General features: G+C 46.3%; 1 protein-coding gene across 5 annotated transcripts in view; it reads left to right on the forward strand.

Moving 5' to 3' along the window:
- ABCC3 (ATP binding cassette subfamily C member 3) overlaps positions 1-20,066 on the forward strand; it is a 97,318-nt gene that overhangs the window by 73,425 nt on the left and 3,827 nt on the right. For 3 of the 5 annotated variants that reach the window (XM_075014150.1, XM_075014149.1, XM_075014151.1), the window contains 8 exons: positions 1,446-1,756; positions 7,178-7,377; positions 7,481-7,607; positions 8,503-8,604; positions 10,096-10,242; positions 11,329-11,487; positions 15,331-15,497; positions 17,406-17,600. In XM_075014150.1, coding sequence (XP_074870251.1) covers positions 1,446-1,756; positions 7,178-7,377; positions 7,481-7,607; positions 8,503-8,604; positions 10,096-10,242; positions 11,329-11,487; positions 15,331-15,497; positions 17,406-17,600 — 1,408 coding nt within the window. Of the gene's footprint in view, positions 1-1,445; positions 1,757-7,177; positions 7,378-7,480; positions 7,608-8,502; positions 8,605-10,095; positions 10,243-11,328; positions 11,488-15,330; positions 15,498-17,405; positions 17,601-20,066 lie in introns of those variants that run through there. The other 2 variants (XM_075014153.1, XR_012648217.1) reach the window with 2 other exon arrangements.

A 20,066-nucleotide genomic window follows, 5' to 3' on the forward strand; every position in this document is an offset into this window, starting at 1 on the left:
TTGCTGAGCAAAGAGGCACATTATGGGAAAGTTATAACAGTAACCTGGGGGTCTGAGCTTTAAAAACACACTAACCTGAGCAGAGCTGTTCCTAAGATGGTACAGGAGCCTGGGGCACCCTCTCCCCAAATACCATAGGTGCAGGGCCCAAGGTGACCCCCCGCCCCCACCACACCTCTGCTCCACTCTGCCTCTAGTCTGCCCGCTTCTTGCTCTTGCTCCGTCTCCTTGCTCAAAACCCCCTCTCCTGAGCAATACAGGCTGGGGAATTACCAGGGGGCCTGGCTCACCCTTCTCCCTCCCTGCACTCACCATGTAAATGGGAGCCAGATCAATCCACAGCCTGCTCCGTTCTGCCCTGCCTCCCTCTGCCAGCTCACTACCAGTGAAGCAGAACACAGTGGGCTGGGAGAGGGAGATGGGGCAGAGCGGAGCAGGCTTCCCAGTTGCTCCTGTTCCCACCGCCATGGTGAGTGTGGGAGATGGGAACCCTTGCTGCTATCCCATGCCAGGCCCCCAGGGCCACCCCGAGTCTGGTCCATAGGATGGTTGAGTGGCAGTTCCCTGGAGCCATCCTATGGATGGGACAGCTCCGAACCTGAGCAAGAGCAGTAGGACACCATAAAGCTGGTAGAATTTTGCCAGATCCACACTTCAAAGATGTCTGGGTGGAAGTGAAGGGGAGCTGGAGAATGATGGGAACTGCGAAGGAGGAGAGAGAAGGGAAGAGGGGCGGAGAAATATAGGGCAGTGTGAATTGCTGGATGATAGAGGTGAAGAAGAAGTCAGGATAGCAGCGCACTCCTTGCACTGTGTGGAGGACTTGTAGCAAGGGGAAGGGAGATGGTTTGTTTATTGACAACTAGAAGATTCACTCAGCATTGCACAGATCTTTAACTCAAATGAGCTTTGTTTTTCTTCATTTTTCATGGCTCTGGGGTGTGGTTGGGGATAAGGGGGTCAGTGTGCAGGCTGCCCTGGGGAAGAGGACTGTCGTAGCCCTCTCTCACCACAGCAGCTTGGGGCCAAGGGAGAAGGGCCTGTCCATGGCACAGCTGCGGGAGGAATGCATATCTTCTGGCTGGGGGATAAACAGACACGCGAACAAACTCTCTGAAATATATAGTAGATAAGGACTAGCCAGCGGCGCCAGCAGCTGCCACAGGGCCTGGAGCAAGCTGTGGGCCGTGGACTCCACGCCCCAGAAGGGGGAGGGCCAAGAGCAGTCAGCTCTCCGTGCCACTTAGACTGCAGGGCTAGGTCCCTCTGCCCTCCCTCACAGCTGCACACAGCTGGAGCAGCACTGCTGCAGCATTTCCAAGACGCCCGCCATTCCAGCCACCACTGCTGCCAAACTAGCAGCAGCAGCAGCAGCCAGAGCTTCGGGCTGTTTTGAAACACTGGACCCAGGGGAAACTTCTGCAAATTTCTTCTTCGTGTAACAGGCCTGATAGTGCTGCTCTCTTCCTTCACCCTGGCGATGGGTGGCATCGGCGCAGCCTGCAAGCTCCATGCTGTGCTGCTGGAGAACAAGTTTCGCACCCCGCAGTCGTTCTTCGACACAACTCCCACCGGCCGGATCATCAACCGCTTCTCTAAGGACATCTACGTGATTGATGAAGTGCTACCACCCACGATCCTGATGTTCCTAGGGACCTTCTTCACCTCTGCGTCAACTGTGATTGTAATAATAGCAAGCACTCCTCTCTTTGCTGTGGTTATAATACCTCTAGCAGTTGTCTATTTCTTTGTACAGGTAAGTATGTGTGAATGTGCAGTAGGTGATCATTACAGTATGGTTCCTACTCTTTAGTTTAAAGCACTTAATAATTTTATCAGTTCACAGTAGCTTGGAACATGTTACCTCTGCATTCATATTACTGGTAAGAATTTGGGCAGTGGTCAGGGAACCATCTTTTAAAATCTTTTGTTTCGCTTGTAAAAAGATCGAGATGACTTGATTATGGTGTTAAGTATTTTCATGTAGATTAAATACCAGGCATTAAAAGAGCTAATCTAGTGGGAAAAGACGTAACCAGAACCGATGGCTAGAAATGAAAGAAGACGAATTCAAATGAGAAATAAGTGAAAAGTTTTTAGCACTGAGAGCAGTTAACTTCTGAAATGAACTGCCAAGGCAGGTTCTGGGTTTTGCGTCTTTTGAGCTGCGTCTACACGTGCACACTACTTCGAAGTAGCGGCAGTAACTTCGAAATAGAGCCCGTCACGTCTACACGTGTTGGGCGCTATTTCGAAGTTGAAATCGACGTTCGGCGGCGAGACGTCGAAGTCACTAACCCCATGAGCGGATGGGAATAGCGCCCTACTTCGACGTTCAACATCGAAGTAGGGACGTGTAGACGATCTGCGTCCCGCAACGTCGAAATTGCTGGGTCCTCCATGGCAGCCATCAGCTGGGGGGTTGAGAGATACTCTCTCTGCAGCCCTTGCGGGGCTCTGTGGTCACCGTGGGCAGCAGCCCTTAGCCCAGGGCTTCTGGCTGCTGCTGCTGCAGCTGGGGGTCCGTGCTGCATATACAGGGTCTGCAACTAGTTGTTGGCTCTGTGTATCTTGCACTGTTTAATGAAAGTGTGTCTGGGAGGGGCCCTTTAAGGGAGCGACTTGCTGTTGAGTCCGCCCCGTGACCCTGTCTGCAGCTGTGCCTGGCTCCCTTATTTCGATGTGTGCTACTTTGGCGTGTAGACGTTCCCTCGCTGTGCCTATTTCGATGTTGGGCTGAGCAACGTCGAAGTTGAACATCGACGTTGCCAGCCCTGGAGGACGTGTAGACGTTATTCATCGAAATAGCCTATTTCGATGTCGCAACATCGAAATAAGCTATTTCGAAGTTGGGTGCACGTGTAGACGTAGCCTTGATGTCTTCAGCGCCAGACTGGATGCATTTCTAAAAGAGATGATTTAGTCTAACATAAATCACTGAAGCAGCTTTGGGAAAGCTTGAAAACATGTATCTTTCACCCCCAGAAGCTGGTCCAACACCAAATGCTACCTCACCCACCTTGTCTCTCTTCCTGGGACCAACATGGGGAAAGCAACGCTGCAGAGTAGTGGGCTTCATTTCAGGAGTATTTGGTGAAATCTGTAGCCTGCGTTATATAGGAAGTCAGACTAGATCATGATAATGGTCCCTTCTGGCCATAAAAGGTACTAATGAGTCATGGAGACTGAATTCTCTTCTTACCCCTAGAGTCGCATTAGGTGGGTATGGAGGCCATTGTGTGAGCTATCTCTGTTCCGGGGGTACACTTCTAATTTGTGGATTGGTTCAGAACTTTTTCCCTCTGAATACATGTACAAGCAGGCCCACCAACAGTGGGCGCAGGGCAAAGGGGACAACTGCCCCAGTGCCCAGCAATTCAAAAGGGCCCAGGTCTCCTGGCTGTTGCTATCGCAGCAGCCACTGGAGCACCAGTCCCTTCAAACTGCCACCTGAGCAGAGCATTCCGGATGGTTCTGTGCTGCCTGGTGGTAAGAGCTACAGCATACCACAGGTAGTGCTGAGGGTTGGCTGTATTCAGCCCCACCCTTTCCACAGGCACAGTTGGTCCATCCCCCACCTTGCCCAGGAGCCTGGCAGGTTTGTTACTCTCTCACCCCGTCCCCTGTGTACAGCACATAGAAATGAGATGCCATTTTCCATGAGTTCATGTGGATATAAATAGGGCCTGATCCAAAGGCAACTGAAGCCAATGGAAAACCTCTGAGTGGACATGTCACTTTATCATTTAGGCTATGTCTACGCTAAGAAATAAAGTGAAATTTAATAAAGTTGACTTTTTAATGATAAATTATATTAAGTTGAAGTTGAGTGTCCACAAATGTTGAGAAAGTTGATTTACCATGTCTCCATTGCTTTACTTATGTTCGACTGTGTGAACAGTGCATTGTGGGTACGTATTCCACAATGCCTGTTGCATTCTAGGTTTTTGTGCCAGTGGGTTATGGGAAAAAATATGCTGCAAGTGCTTGTGGGTGTCTGATGTCATCATCCCAGAATGCAAAGCATCCACCACAACCCCTGCTGTAAAACAAACGACCAGCCCAAATGATTTTGCACCATTTATTTGGGCCATTTTCCCAAAGCCTGCCCTGGCTCAAGGTGCTAGCATGGATCCTCAACTGCTTCTAGCCTTTGCACAGTGTGCTATGGCCACTTCCTGAAGTATTATGAAGTACTTATTTAGACAAAGTCAATGGGAGGATGAATTGGCTGAGGAAAAGGATGAATCGGATGATGAAATTGAAGAACTGGAGACCAGGAATGCAAAGCTGCTAGCTGCTCTGGATGGATTGCTTGCAGTGGAGCACTGTTTCTGGAGAAGTGAAACCAGCACACACTGGTGGGACCACATCATTTTGGAAGTCTGGGATGACCAGCAATGGGTGTAGAACTTCCACATGCACAAGGCCACTTTCATAGAACTTTGTGATTTGCTATCCCCTGACCTGAAGTGCAGCAATACCAGAATGAGACCTGCTTTGACAGTTCACAAGCAACTGGCAATCGCTCTGTGGAAGTTTGCAACGCCCAACAGCTACCAGTCAGTGGCAAATCAATTTGGTATGAGCAGATCTACAGTGGGGGCCCACAGTGATGCAGGTAGCCAGTGCAGCCTGTCACCATGGCTACGTCTACACGTGCCCCAAACTTCGAAATGGCCACGCAAATGGCCATTTCGAAGTTTACTAATGAAGCGCTGAAATGCATATTCAGCGCTTCATTAGCATGCGGGCGGCAGCAGCGCTTCGAAATTGACGCGCCTTGCCGCCGCGCGGCGCGTCCAGACGGGGCTCCTTTTCGAAAGGGCCCCGCCTACTTCGAAGTCCCCTTATTCTCATGAGCTCATGGGAATAAGGGAACTTCGAAGTAGGCGGGGCCCTTTCGAAAAGGAGCCCCGTCTGGACGCGCCGCGCGGCGGCAAGGCTTGTCAATTTCGAAGCGCCGCTGCCGCCCGCATGCTAATGAAGCGCTGAATATGCATTTCAGCGCTTCATTAGTAAACTTCGAAATGGCCATTTGCGTGGCCATTTCGAAGTTTGGGGCACGTGTAGACACAGCCAATCACTACAACTTTTGTTTTCCAAGGCCACTTTTGGCTTCTTAAGGATGACAGTGAATCAATCTCTACAGAACAGAAAACATTTCATTGTGGACATGATAAGATCTTGGCAGTTTAAAAAGGAGGGACAGGTTTGAAACAAAGTCATGTGAACTGTAAAGCGTGTGGCGTGGGAGAGGTGGTCAAGTCCATCAGACACATGGCGGGCTGGGGATGGTGATCCCTGTAAAGTGCAGAAAAAAAGTTTTCTTGGCAGCTCCTCATCAGTCCTCATCAGTCTTGTGCAGGGAAAACCTGTGCTCAGTACACTGGTGTTCAGGATCAGGGTCTGCAGAGTCCAGGAGCCACATGGCATGGGGGAGGTTTCGAGCCCTCTGGACGCATGCCGGGTTGAGGTGGGGGGATGTTCCCTGTAAACTGTAAAGTGTGGAAGAAAACGTTCTTGGCAGCTCCTCATCAATCCTGTGCAGGGGAAAAAGCCAGCAGTGTGGTGAAAGGGGAGGAGGCCAGGAGAGTCTTCCAGCCACAAAGAGGCGGGAGATGAAGAGCCCACCAGCCATGTGGTGTGGCAGGGCAGTCCTGGTAAATTTAAATGTCAGGGAACAACATGAAAAACTCTAATAAAAATTCCTATGCTGCTTCTAGGTTGCCAAAAGAGACATCAGCCTCCTAAGAATAACAGTGAAAAAGAAAATATGCTCATGCTGTGTGAGCATAGAGCTGGAAAATTTGTCAGAATGCTGGGTGGTGCCATGATACCAGATTACTTACTGGTTGCCTGGCATGGCAAGGTGTGCTATAAATGAGGCAAAAAATAAGAGTACCTGGCTGAGACCTTCACAGAGATCTCCAAAAAGGATAAGTGTTCCATCCCCAGAAATATTAACAAGCTGTTCCAAGGGGCATAGGTCCACTGCAGCTGCCGCAACCCACTTGTACCACAGAAGTAATCCTATATCTAAACTCAGCTGCAACCCATTTGTAGCATTCTGAAGAAAAACTCACCAGAAGAGCCATTGCTAGATCCGGGAGGTTCAGGTATCGATGATGAGGGGACAGGCTCCCCCTGCTCCCCCTCTGGGCTCAATTCCTCTCAGCTCCTACTGGAGTCCTGAGTACGGCTTCCTGAAGAGTCCTAGTTAAGATTGGGGACTGTGGTTGGGTCCTTCCCAAGAGTGGCATCCAGCTGCTTGTAGTACTGGCACATCATGGGAGATGACCTAGATTGCCCATTGGCTTCTCAGACTTTATGATAGCACTGCTGGAGCTCGTTCTCTTTCACCTGGCATTGCTGAGCATCCCAGGTGTAACCTTTTGCAATCATCTCCTGCAAAATCTTTTCATAAATGTCTGCATTTTACTTTCTGACTCGCTGTCTGCTCAGCACTGACTCCTCTCTCCAGCCAGAAATGAGATCCAGGATCTCATTATGGGTCCATGCTGGAGCTCTCTTGTGACCCAAGCACTCAGATCAGAAGAACCCTGAATAGTCATGATGGCAAACTGGCTAGATTAAATGGCTAGAGATGCAATGGCTAGATGCAATATGATGGATGGCTCCTGAGGTATGCTATCCACTCTGGTCAGAAAGAAAAGGAATCCAAATTCCCATGCTTCTTGTTGCCTTGTTCAAATTCCCAGGCTTCCCGTTACTTACTTCCTGTGCACCTGGAGATCAGCAGAGATGAAAACAGCCAGAAAAGACAACTGTGGGGCAATGTGGGATATCCGTGAAACACCTCTGGAGGCCAATAAAATTGATTTAAAGAAATGCTGTATCTACACTAGCATTATTTTAACCTTTTAAATTTGAACTTGGCATTGCACTGCCTTGGATGGTTGATGTAAGAATGACCTTAGCGCTCCTTAAAATCAACCTGATAATATTTGCAGTGAAGACAGTGACATTGTAAAATCGAGCTAACGGACTTAAAATTGACTTTATGCTGTAGTGTAGACATTAAGTAGCCATGGTCAATCACTGTTCTTCTTCTTTCCCACTAGTATTAACATTTTGGAGTATTGCAGATATAATTTTATTTTGTTTGACTAAATGACTATAGTTTCTTTTGTGTGTTTGTGTTTCCTGATGGCAGCGGTTCTATGTGGGTACCTCTCGCCAGTTAAAGCGCCTGGAATCTATCAGCAGATCCCCCATATATTCCCATTTTTCGGAAACCATCACAGGGACCAGTGTCATCCGAGCCTACGGTAGAGGGAATTCATTTATAAGCGTGAATGACTCGAAAGTGGATGAAAACCAGAAAAGTTATTATCTTAACATTGTTTCCAACAGGTAATGCCCTCACAGAATTTAATATCTCATTTTTGCTGAAGCCAGTGGATCTTTCCATAATCCTTCAAGGGATCATTTACCCTCCTGTTTGCTTATTTAACAGGTGGCTGGGTGTTCGAATTGAATTCATAGGAAACTGTGTTGTCTTCTTTGCTGCCCTCTTTGCTGTGTTAGGTAGAAACAACCTGAATGCTGGCCTGGTAGGACTGTCGGTATCATACGCATTACAGGTGTGTATAATCTTGCCGTGCGATGTCACAGAATATCCAATTATGAAGGGCATGCTGAACCTTTCTAATTTGGCATGATTTTAGCTGGCCACACCCATGATAAGTGGACATCTGGCTAAGTTCACCATAGTCCTGTAAAGTTTGTTTATACCTATCAGTCCTGATTCTATGTTCTGTGCTGTTATTTAGCTGCCATTTACCCCTAAATGTTTTCTAAGAGGCGAGTAAGGAGTGCAAGTGTTGGTAATGTGCTAGACAATATTGACTTGCTGTAGTCTGGCAAATTCTCTCGTCCGGCACCGGTCAGATCCCAAAGGAGCTGGATCAGGGAGGTTCAACCTGTACTTGCATTATCATACCGCTTAGCGTTCTCAATCTCAGGGCTCCATTCTGCTAGGCACTGTTGATATGCACAGTCAAAGATAGTCCCTGTCCCCAAAAGCATGCAGTCTAAGTAGACAGATAATTGGGGAGGGAAATGAAGTTGTATTGGCCCTATGTTGACACAGGGAATTGAAGGACAGGGAGACTAAGGGTGGAATCTATGAAGCAACTTCGGCTCCTAAGCCTTCTAAATATTATTGATTTCAACTGAAGTTAGGAGCCTAAATAAAAGTTAGGAGCCAAAATAACTTCATGGATTTTACCTTAGGAGAGAACTTAATCAAGGTCACAAAGCAAGTCTGAGGCAGAGATGGGAACTGATCCCATGTCTAAGTCCCATAATTCCTTTTTAAACATCTTGCCTTGTGGTCTGTATTATTCTTAGTGTAAGACTATTTATATTGTAGTGTAAGAAATGGTATATAACAGATTATGGAGAGCATTTTTATAAAGCATATGTTTGCTGTTCTGCAAGGAGTAATATTTGACTCTTTTTTTTTATATCATCCAGGTAACAATGTCGCTAAATTGGATGGTGCGGATGACCTCGGACCTAGAAACCAACATTGTGGCTGTTGAAAGAGTGAAAGAGTATTCAGAAACTGAGACAGAGGTCAGCTACTGAACTGTTCACAATCAACATGTAATTCTCAGAAATCCATCAATTTCCACTTGTTTCTTTCAACAGAGAAGGACCCTGCTCTGAGGACCTGATGATGTAACCTAGACAAATATGATGTTCTAGGTGCTAGTTATAATTTGTACTATCAGAGTTTCACTGCCTTCTTTACCAGATTGCAAAAACAAAGCGAAAATTCTCTGCAGTTTAAGTGGGAGAAACTCTGCAGAAACCAGTGGAATTTTCTTCATCAACAGAAGAGTTGGCCCATGGGCTGCATCTACATATAATATTGTCAATGAGTTGTTCTTAACCAAGTGTTCTTTGCTTGTGAGCACAATGGTAACATAGTTCTCAGGCTCTATGCAGTTTCTTTTTTTAATCACGTTGGCCAGTTCTCTTGCCTCCCATGTTTTGTTCAGAAGCATTTCTTGGTCCTCTGCCCCCAGTGCTAACAGCTAAGGCAGTATACAGTTGCTCCCCAGCATTTCTCAAAACACACTGACGCTAACACAGTTGTGCAGCATGGTAGACAAATGGTTATGCCTGGAAACAGGCTGCTCTGTGTACGTATTAGGTTTGATTCATTGTGTTTCAGAGGACTGTAAGGATTAGGAGATACGGAGCAAGAGAAGGACGTGAAGATGATGTGCTTAAAGTTAATACAGTAGGAGGTAGGAGGAAGCCAAACAAGGCATGCACACATGGGCAGCGAGTAATGTAGGCAAGGCATTGCCATCCCAAAAACACCTGGGTGGCTCTGCCCACCACACTCTGGCCAGTTGGGATAGCTGGGAGTCAGGCTGTGATGCAGCTGCCTGGCTAGCCAGTGCTCTGGCCACCTGGGAAGACTGGAGCTGTAGTGCAGCTGCCTGACTCTTCTGTGGCTGGGACTGTGGGGCTGGGGCAGGGGAAGTGAAGGCTTCTTGGTACTCTGGGAGCTGCTAAGGAGGTGGGGAGCAGGGGCTGTGGGGCTGCCCGGCCTTAGGCTAGGAGTGGGGGGTGATAGTCTTGGGTGGAGGGTGGGGGTAGGACTATAACAAAGGGGACTAGGAGTGCAAGGACCAGAACCAGCAATCACAGTAGGGGCTGGGCTCTAGTGAGCATGGAGTGGGGGCAGGGCTGTGGCTTCTCTCCTCAAGCCCAGCCTTCACCCCTGGCCCATGAACACAAGAGTACACTATGGACCAGATCCTCATCTCATGTAAAATGACACAGCTTGGTGGAAGTCAGTGAAGTTACATGGACTTACTGTGGACCTGGTCCTGTGTGTTGAGATAGTTCTGTAGTCATCCACTGCATGGACCAGGCTGGAGGCAAGTGAGGGAATCTGTTTTTCTGGCTTACCCTTTTAAATAATAAGCAGAAGGCAATTAAGTCTCTTGGTGAGGTTTTTTGTAACCCAAGAAGTTTAACACTTTAAAATCACAGCCTGTGGCTTTTAAAACCATAGGGGACTAATATCTCCCTACTGGTCTCCTGTAGGCTCCCTGGATAATTGAAGACAAGAGGCCACCGGGAGACTGGCCAACGCAGGGTGAGGTTGAGTTTGTTGACTACTCAGTACGTTACAGGAAAGGCCTGGATCTGGTGCTGGAAGACCTCAACCTCCGAGTGAAAGGTGGAGAAAAGGTGCAGTCATTTATCATATATGAATCCATTGCAGATGTTACACATGGGATTTGCCATAACTAAAGTAGACAGGCTGGATTCTCATTTGGGCTAAATGAGTGCAGCTCGTGGAGGTCTGTGTCCATTACACTCTCTGATAATCTGGCCAGATAGGTTCACAGTGCCTCAGAAACTTCCTTTAAAGCTGTTTTCTCCACTGTCTCTGTTGTGGAAGCGTGAGTGTTAGGAACTGACCACCCTCTTTCACTGAAAAGATATTTCAGTCAGTTCTTGTGTCTAATTTTTCATGGGCAACTCTTCACATGGATGGAGGTGATCCTGCTGCCCAGATGCCTCTGTTTTTCTCATGCCAGCATCCAGTAAAGGCTTTCTCCTGTGGGCTTAGTGCCTTCTCAATGTGCTTGAAAGTGCTGGGCTTTGCCGAATGTTCTTCAAGGAATCTACTTTGTTTCTCCTGAGCGATTCCCCCCTTTAGGAAGCTGTGGTTATGAAGAGGGCGAGTGGAGCACCCCTTTAAATGAGAGAGTGTGTATTGTGAATAATGACATACTCAAATACATGATGTACGTCTTTATTCTTGAAGTTGCTCATATTCTGGGAATAATTTGAGACTTGATGTAAGGACCATTAGGGAGTGAGGAAGGTCACAGTGAGGTTCTAGTCTCTCTTAGCATCAGATCTTGTATAATTGTGCCTTCAGTAAAGTTAATACAGGTTGAACCTCTCTCATCCAGCATCCTTGGGCCCTGAGCAGTGTCAAACGAGAGAATTTGCTGGACCATAGGAGGTCAATATTGTCTACCAGCGTTACCAACACTTCCACTGCTTCCTGGGCTCTTAGAAGACATCTAGGGATAAATTGCAGCTAAATAACAACATAGAACACTGAGAGCCAGGACTGGTGGCTGTAAACAAATTTTATGGGACCAAGGGAAACTTGGCCACACCCAAAGCAAGTGGTCATCCAGCTGACTAAAATCATGCTGGATTACGGATGTTGCCAGAGGAGAGTGTCAGAATAGAGAGGTTCAACCCATACCCATGTATAAATGTGCTGTGTTCCTAATTCTTCAATGTGTGTCTTAGATTGGAATTGTTGGAAGAACTGGAGCTGGGAAGTCTTCCATGACCCTCTCCCTGTTTAGAATTTTGGAAGCTGCAAACGGGGAAATTAGAATAGATGGTGTGAGAATCTCTGAAATTGGCCTTCATGACCTACGATCCAAGATAACAATTATTCCTCAGGTAAGTAAAGCCGTGTCTACACGTGCACGCTACTTCGAAGTAGCGGCACTAACTTCGAAATAGCGCCCGTCACGGCTACACGCGTCGGGCGCTATTTTGAAGTTAACTTTGACGTTAGGCAGCGAGACGTCGAAGTCGCTATCCTCATCAGGAGATGGGGATAGCGCCCTACTTCGACGTTCAACATCGAAGTAGGGACCGTGTAGTCGTTGCGCGTCCCGCAACTTCGAAATAGCGGGGTCTGCCGTGGCGACCATCAGCTGAGGGGTTGAGAGACGCTCTCTCTCCAGCCCCTGTGGGGCTCTATGGTCACCGTGTGCAGCAGCCCTTAGCCCAGGGCTTCTGGCTGCTGCTGCCGCAGCTGGGGATCCATGCTGCAGGCACAGGGTCTGCAACCAGTTGTCGGCTCTGTGTATCTTGTGTTGTTTAGTGCAACTGTGTCTGGGAGGGGCCCTTTAAGGGAGTGGCTTGCTGTTGAGTCTGCCCTGTAACTCTGTCTGCAGCTGTGCCTGGCACCCTTATTTCGATGTGTGCTACTTTGGCATGTAGACGTTCCCTCGCAGCGCCTATTTCGATGTGGTGCTGCGCAACGTCGAAGTTGAACATTGACGTTGCCAGCCCTGGAGGACTTGTAGACGTTATTCATCGAAATAGCCTATTTCGATGTTGCTACATCGAAATAAGCTACTTCGATGTAGGCTTCACGTGTAGACGTAGCCTGTGTGTCTCTTTGTGCATCTCATAGTAAAGGCTGTAGACTCTAGTAACTGAGTGAACAACAAATCATTGTGTAATGTGTCCACAGAGGAAAGCCTCTTGCTCTACCCACAAAGTCAGTAAATGATACTTGCATATTCACATCTCCTGTAGAACCAAGTTGATTCTACGTGATTCTGTTTTACAAGGTTACCAGTTGAGACTTGATTGAGATACAAATTGACAGTCAAGGTAAAGAATTTAATCAAGCTGTGAAAGAGGACCATTGTGTACATAAGTGCTCCCTATTGGACTTTGCAGAAGTAAGCAAAGCAATTGATCTTAACCTCACTCCACAAATGGGACTCATAAACTCATCAGAAGGAACATAGGATGGATAAGATATTGGTAACAGTGTCTCATATAAGTTAACCCTTCTGATAGCTACATTGTTTCAAAGTTACGTGAACACTGTGTAATTATTTGGATTACTTTATTTTAGTAAAGTTTAAATGTTTTGTTGGATTTCTAAATATAGCAGGGAAAAATGGGAAACTTGCAAAGGCATGTCCTAAAGTCCTTGTGTCAAAAATGTTAATGCGTGAACCTCACCCACCAAATAGTTTCTTGAATGAGTTGCTTGACTCAGAAGAGAAGTCCCACTGGACTCAATCAGTTGGAACAGCTCCCAGGAATTAAGATACTCATGTGTACTGGGTGCCAGCCATGTTAGGAAATCAGTATTGTTCCAGCATCAGTGTGAATTGAAGGACTCCTCATCAGGCCAATAGAGCTGTGCTATAGCTTTGAAAAACAATATCCTTTCTATGGCGAGTGTTTGTGAGCATGAAATTATTATTATTATTATTATTATTATTATTATTATTATTATTATTAAGGACTGACATTGTGGTGACCTCTAAAGCTGCAACCAGGTCAGTGCCCCATTGCACAAGCCATAGTACACACGTACCATAAATATCAGTCAGTCCCTGCCCCAAAGAGCTTCCAGTTCAGAGGTGGGAAAATAATGGATATTTTTGATTCGGTTGCCTACCCAAAAAATCCACTTCCCCTTCCAAAAGCCTACTGTTTCAGGTCCACCCAAAGTGATGATTTTGTTTTTGTCACTGAAGGGAAAAACAAAACCAAACGAAAACGTTTCAGGTTGCGCAAAATGTTTCACTTGACCAACAACTAAACTTCATATCCTTGTGTGTGTGTGTGTGCGTGTGTGTGTGTTTAGTTAAATGTAGCTGAATATATTTAAACATTTCAAAACAAAATACCAGCACATTTTTTCTAAAATATCACAAAATAAAACATTTAGACTTTTATTTTTAAAGGAATTTATTTTTCCCAGCGGGAACTATTTGCCAGTATCCACCCAAGTTAATGAACAGTTCTGAACATCCTGAATTAGCTTTTTTGGCAAATAAACTATTTGAGGAAATTGAAAAATAACCCAGCTGTGCCTAAAGCATGTCACTAAACTGGGGCCTTTTACAGTCGGGTCTCAACATTTGCAAGGGTTCCATGTTGAGGACCCTTACAAATGTTGAATTTTGCAAATCTGGCACCCTGGGATCCCAGGGAAGCAGTGGCTGCTGGCGCTCCTGGCTGGGGCCCTGGAGGAAGTGGCGGCTGCTGGTAGTCCCTGCTCAGGGCTCTGGGGAAGTGGTGGCAGACAGCGTTGCTGCCCAGAGCCTCGCAGAGGTGGTGATTTGCTAGCACTCCTGCCTGGAGTCCCAGGGAAGCTGTGGCTGCAGTCGCTCCATGCCCTGGAGCCCTGGGGAAGCAGCCGCTCATGAATAATTGAATTTGCAAACCTTAGATTCGCAAATATTGAGACCCTACTGTCTTTCAATGCATCTTAATGGTAAGATTGCATACAGACAGGATGCTAATTAAACTAACACATTCTTTTACTATGAGAGCACAAATGTTGACACAGTAAACTCTTTCATATCCAGCATGCTGTCATTCGGAACTCCCAAATAACCAGCATTTTAGCCATAAATAAATTTTAGTCAAGTTGTCTGTAAGTACAGTATAGTGAAAGTAAGTACAAATAAATACAGCAAATACAGTGTGACTTTACAGTGTACAGTACTACTGGTGTTGGTAAATAAAGTACTCTGAATACTTTGTTTGTTAATATCCAATCTTGTTTTACTTTAGTGTTATGCATTGCTAGTTATACCTCTCTCTTATCCAGAATATTTGAATAGCTGCTCTCCTGGTGCTGAATATGAAAGAGTTAACTGTACTCATTTTGATGTTTGGCTTACTGTAGCCAAATCCATAACAAATTGTATTTAAAATACTTTCAGAGCTGAAAGTGGATTTTAATATGGAGATATACCTATGTCATAGAACTGAAAGGGACCTTCAGAGATCATTGACTCCAGTCCCCAGCACTCGCAGCAGGACCTATTGCCATCCCTGACAGATTTTTTCATTAAATGCATTTGTCCCAGCTCCCAAAGTGGCCCCCTCAAGGCTTGAGCTCAGAACCCTGGGTTTCGCAGGCCAATGCTCAAGCCATGGAGCTATCCCCTCCCTCAAAAATGTCTCAGAACTGGAAATGGAATCCAGTCCTGTCACTGCTACATCATTTGCTATCTTTCTAGTTTCTTAGTGTAAAGCCGGCAGACCCAGATCATCAGCTGGAGGGACTGAACCTGCGATCTTAAGGGCTACAGCCCTGCTCTTTACCGCACAAGCTACAGCAAAGCTTGCTAAGCCTTTGGGATGTGGTCCTCTCACCAGTGAAATCAATGAAAATACAACTATTGATTTCAATAGGCTTTGGATCAGGTTTTCATGTGTTAAGTCCACTGCTGGGTGTGTTAATCATAACGTCTTCAAAGCTACCTTGTCTTCTCTTCATTTGTTAGTTTTATCCACTTATTATCATCTATCCTATGATGAGAGACAAGGACTTTGGGAAAGGAATTTGTTCTGTGTTCATGCAATCAACGGGGAGTACAGGGCCTCCGATCCTGCACTGCAGCCTGTAGGTGCTCTCAAAATGCTGCTACTAGTGAATGGAGAAACCCTAAAGCAGACAACGCTGACATTTTAATACTTATGTGTTTGAAACATTTAAAGTTCTTGTCTAAAGAAAATGCGTTATCTTTTCAGGACCCTGTTCTTTTCTCTGGAACTCTGAGGATCAATTTGGACCCATTTAATAAATATTCAGAGGATGAAATATGGAAAGCTCTTGAGCTGTCACACTTGAAGCGGTTCGTCAGCAGTCAGCCTGGTATGCTGGAGTACGAGTGCTCAGAAGGGGGAGAAAATCTCAGGTAATGAGTTTCCTGAAAAAGATGCATGCCTCTTGGGCACAGGCAGGCAAAATACAGCCTGTGGGCTGAATCCAGCCCACCAAGCCACCAGATCTAGCCCGCAGGAATCTCCATCAGGCACCCTATACTGCCCCCACCCCAGCAAACTTTTGCAGCTTCCATTGGCCAGAAGCTGGCCAGTGGAAGCAGCCTGTATGTAGAACAGGCAGCAAATCAAGTACGCCTTCCCCCTCCAGGCTCACAGCACTCAGAATCAGCCACGCATGGTCCCTGCAGCCAGTGCTGGGGCATGGAAGGCAAGAACTCTGCTTGAGCAACCAGCTGGGTTGTGGGCTGGGAACTGCTTACGTAAGTGTCTCCCAGCAAGAGCCTGCCTCTGGCACCCAAATGCGTCCCTCCTCCCCAGCCTTCTGTCCTCCTGCATTCCTGCCCCATGTAACCCACATCCTCCGCACCCCTGCTCCTACACCATAACCTCCCCGACACTTTGCATCCCAATCCCTCCCCACACACACATGCCTCAAGTCACAACGAACTCTCACACAAACTCCCTTACAGATCTCACACCCCCTCCTGCATTCCAGTGCCTTACCCCAAGCTCCCTTCTGCACACCCCCTCCATCCCAGACCCTGCACCTCCTCCATTATCCTGAAAGAGTGCAGCCCTTGATCACTTCTGAAATTCTTGGAGTGCCCCCCCAACCATCCAAAATTATTGTCCACCCCTGCACTTGCGGCGTGGGTGTCATAACATATATCTGTTCTCTGCTGCAGCTCTGCTGAACCCTTGACTCAGGATCACACTCGAGCACAGGATTAAGTGTTTTGCTGAGTCAGGACTTTATCACCAGGGCTCTGTTCAATGAAAGTGTACGGGGGGGCTCAGTAGTGTAAAGGTTTGTGTTGGTCAGATAGAAGATAAACTACTGGCTCATGATGCACTGTTGCAGCCAACGAATGGTGGAAACTCCACTCCCTTAGAATCCCCAAGGGTATAGTTTCCAGGGGAGGGTTGAGGCCCAGTGGTGAGGTGTACAGGGGGAAGGCTTGTGCTCTCATTATACCTGTTTTCTGGATATGTAAGACTCCAGTCTCCAGAGATGTCAACCTAGCCCCTCTTCTAAGCGCACAATTCACCGTAACAAACCTCACAACTCTCACCTGTTCTGCTAATTGTCTATTCTGGCTTACGTGCTGCTTTGCTAGTGCCAGATTTGATGAAAGTGCCTCTGGGAATGTACAGTACAGTAGCATCAGCAGCAAGGGCCCCACTATTAGCTCTTTGCATAAGAGGCTTATGCTAGCAATAGTCATTCAGAGCCATGAAGGAAATGATGCTCATTATTATTTGTAGTGTGCTGTTTGCAGCTGGGCTCACAGCCACTGTGGGCCCTGGTGCCAGGTGGGAGAGAAGCCTGGCTCCATGTCCTGGGAAGGGGGGGCAATGTGTGGAAGGGGCAGGGCCTAGGGCAGTCAGCTGTTAGCACTGCCCAGACCATGGCATTGGACCCCTCATGCCTCCTAGCTATGCAGAGCAGCACTACTGTGGCACGTCAGAGGGGTCTGGAGCTCCAGCAGTGACAGTGGTCAGAGCTTTGGGTCCCTTTGAAATTCCAGGCCCCAGGACAACTTCACTCTTCACCCCCTTCCTCCCCTCACACCCGGTTGGCTGGCCCGGGTGTTTGGTAAGTAATTGTGCAGCAGAGGTGGCTGAAAAATGTTTATTCATCACCTAATTGATCTGATGAATTTTCTTAATTTTTCCCTTTTTTTTACTATTTGTACAGGCAGTTGAATAATACTTGACAAATAAATTATTTGTCTGATAACTTTATCCGGACAGCAGCCAGCTCCAGCATGCATGTTAATGAGCCTGTCTGTGAAAAACCCTTGTGTCTTTGCTTTCAGTGTAGGTCAAAGGCAGCTTGTCTGTCTGGCACGAGCCCTCCTTCGCAAAACCAGAATCCTGGTCCTGGATGAAGCCACAGCCGCTATCGACCTGGAGACCGACAATCTCATTCAGATGACAATAAGAACTCAGTTTGATGGTTGCACTGTACTAACGATAGCACATAGGCTGAACACAATTATGGATTATACAAGGTAAATTTAAAATTAGAACTTATTAATGGTAAAGATATAGAATGAATATGTCTGTATTTTCTGATCACCTTATGGAGTTTTTTGACAAATATAAGAGGGATTTTGATCAACACCTTTTTAAAATCCAAAAAAAGAGTCCCATGCTCTTCTGACCTGTGTCTAGAACAGTGGTGGCAGCCGGTGGGCTTCATGCAGCCCACTGGCTTGCATCTGTGCCCCACACACCCTGTGTCTGCCCTCTTCCTCCCTGTGCCTCTTGCACACAGCGCCACTGGGATCCTGCTCTTCCTAGCTCCTCTTCCTCCTTCCCAGCATTTCTGGAGTGCCATGAATCTGCTGATGTGTGCTCCATCCTTGCACCTCCTGCTCCCTCTCTGAGCTTGAATGCTGAGAATCAGCTGTTTGCAGGTAGATGACCCATTGGGCTGCAGGTTGTCCACCACTGCCCATCATGCAGCCCACTTGTCTTGGATTATGGGGGCTCACCAGGCCCTGCACCTACAGTCAGATGTGATTCTCATTCAGCAGGTAGAACAAAAGGTTGATTAGGAGACAGGGGCACAGAACAGACCTGTCAGCACAGAAACTAAAAGCAGTCTGTACAATCCTTCTTGGGGAGAAGGGGCCTAGAGGGTGTCCCTGAGCTGGGACACTGGCCTTCCTTCCTCCCTCTCCAGTCAGCCAAGATTTCCCCACTCAGCTGCCCACTTCCAATTCAAACCACCCAAGATCCTCCCTCCTTTGTCCTGTTTCCAAGGGAAGAAAGGTCATCTGGTTATCTAGGTTACAAATTGCATATAGGCCTATTGTGTACACGTGAGAACTCATCACACTGAAACTCCCATCACCAACTATGCTTTGATGTTGTACCTCGGGAAACTGAGGCATCCACCTCATGTTACTACAGGGAAGTAGTAAGCACATGCTACCTAGCCTGAGGAATAAAATCCTCATGCACCCCATGTTGTCACGCCATTCATTAGTCTTGGCTGCCCATCGCTGACCTAGAATACTCATTTCTCCTATTCATATTGCTGAACAAGTCAATTCACCACCAATACCAGCTTTCCCTGGAAATTTTTATGTAGATCAGTAGATTTCAAGGCCAGAAGGGACCATTGTGATCATCAAGTCTGACCTCCTATATAAAACGGACTGTAGAATTAATTCCTGGGTCAAGTCCAATAACTGTGGCTGACTTAGAACTGATCATTTAGGAAAACAATCAATTTTAATTCAAAAAATTAAAGTGATGGAGAATCCACAACCCTTGGTAAATTGTTCCAGTGATTAACTACGCCCACTGTTTTAAAAAAAAGTGTCTTATTTCTATTCAGAATTTGTCTTGCATTAGCTTCCAGTTACTGGATTGTGTTGTGCCTTCTCTGCTAAACTGAAGAGCCCTATACAGTAAACACTTTCATATCCGTCCGCCCTGGGACTCGGCAGTTGCTGGATATTCAGATATTCTAGATAATGGAGAGGTATACATACCGATGCACAACACTAAAGAAAAACAAGATCAGATATTAAGAAACAAACAAAAATGTATGCAGAGTACTTTATTTACCAACACCAGTAGTATTGTACACTGTAAAGTTACACTGTATTTGCTATATATTTATTTGTATTTTCATTATATTGTACCTCCGGAAATTTACTTATGGTTAAAATGCCAGTTATTTGACCGTTCCAGATGATCGAATGCCAAATATGAAAGAATTTACTGTATTATCAAATAACTGTTCCATATGTAAGTACTTACAGGCTATGATCGAAACACTCTGTAGCCTTCTCCTCAGTAAGCAAACTAGATGGAGTTCCTTGAATGTCCAGCTGTACGATGTTTTCTGATCATTTAATCATTTTCACTGTTCTTCTCTGAAACCTTTCCGCTTTGCCAGCATCCTTCTTGAAGTGTGTACACCAGAACTGGACATAGCATTGCACTAACAGGTGCACCAGTGACAAATACAGAGCGAATGGAACTTTGTTAGTCCTACTGAATATTCCCATTTGTATGCCCAAAGAGTGCATTACCTTCTTAACCACATTGTCAAACTGTTTAGTTAATTACCCACCATCACTTCTATGTCCTTTTCAGACACACTGCTTCCCACGCTGAAGTCTCCCATCCTATCGTCCTACGTTCTTTGTTAACCTTACCTTTGGCCACGTGTTTGCTTGCAACTCTTAGCAATAGAGTCAGATTGCTCGGTACCAGTGACCTGTTCTCTTCATTTATCATGCCTCAAATATTTTTGTCATTTGCAAATGTTATCAATAATTATTTTATGTCTTCTTTTAGGTCATTGATAAAAATACTTAATAATGTAGGGTCAAGGTCTGATTAATGTGGGACCTCAAGGGAAATACACCCACTTAATGATGATTTCCCCTTTGCAATTAAATTTTGAGATCTACCAATCAGGTTTAGCCATGTTGGTTTTTGTATCATTCAAATAT

This window comes from Carettochelys insculpta, chromosome 20 (genome assembly GCF_033958435.1).
Source record: "Carettochelys insculpta isolate YL-2023 chromosome 20, ASM3395843v1, whole genome shotgun sequence".
Classification (NCBI taxonomy): domain Eukaryota; kingdom Metazoa; phylum Chordata; order Testudines; family Carettochelyidae; genus Carettochelys; species Carettochelys insculpta.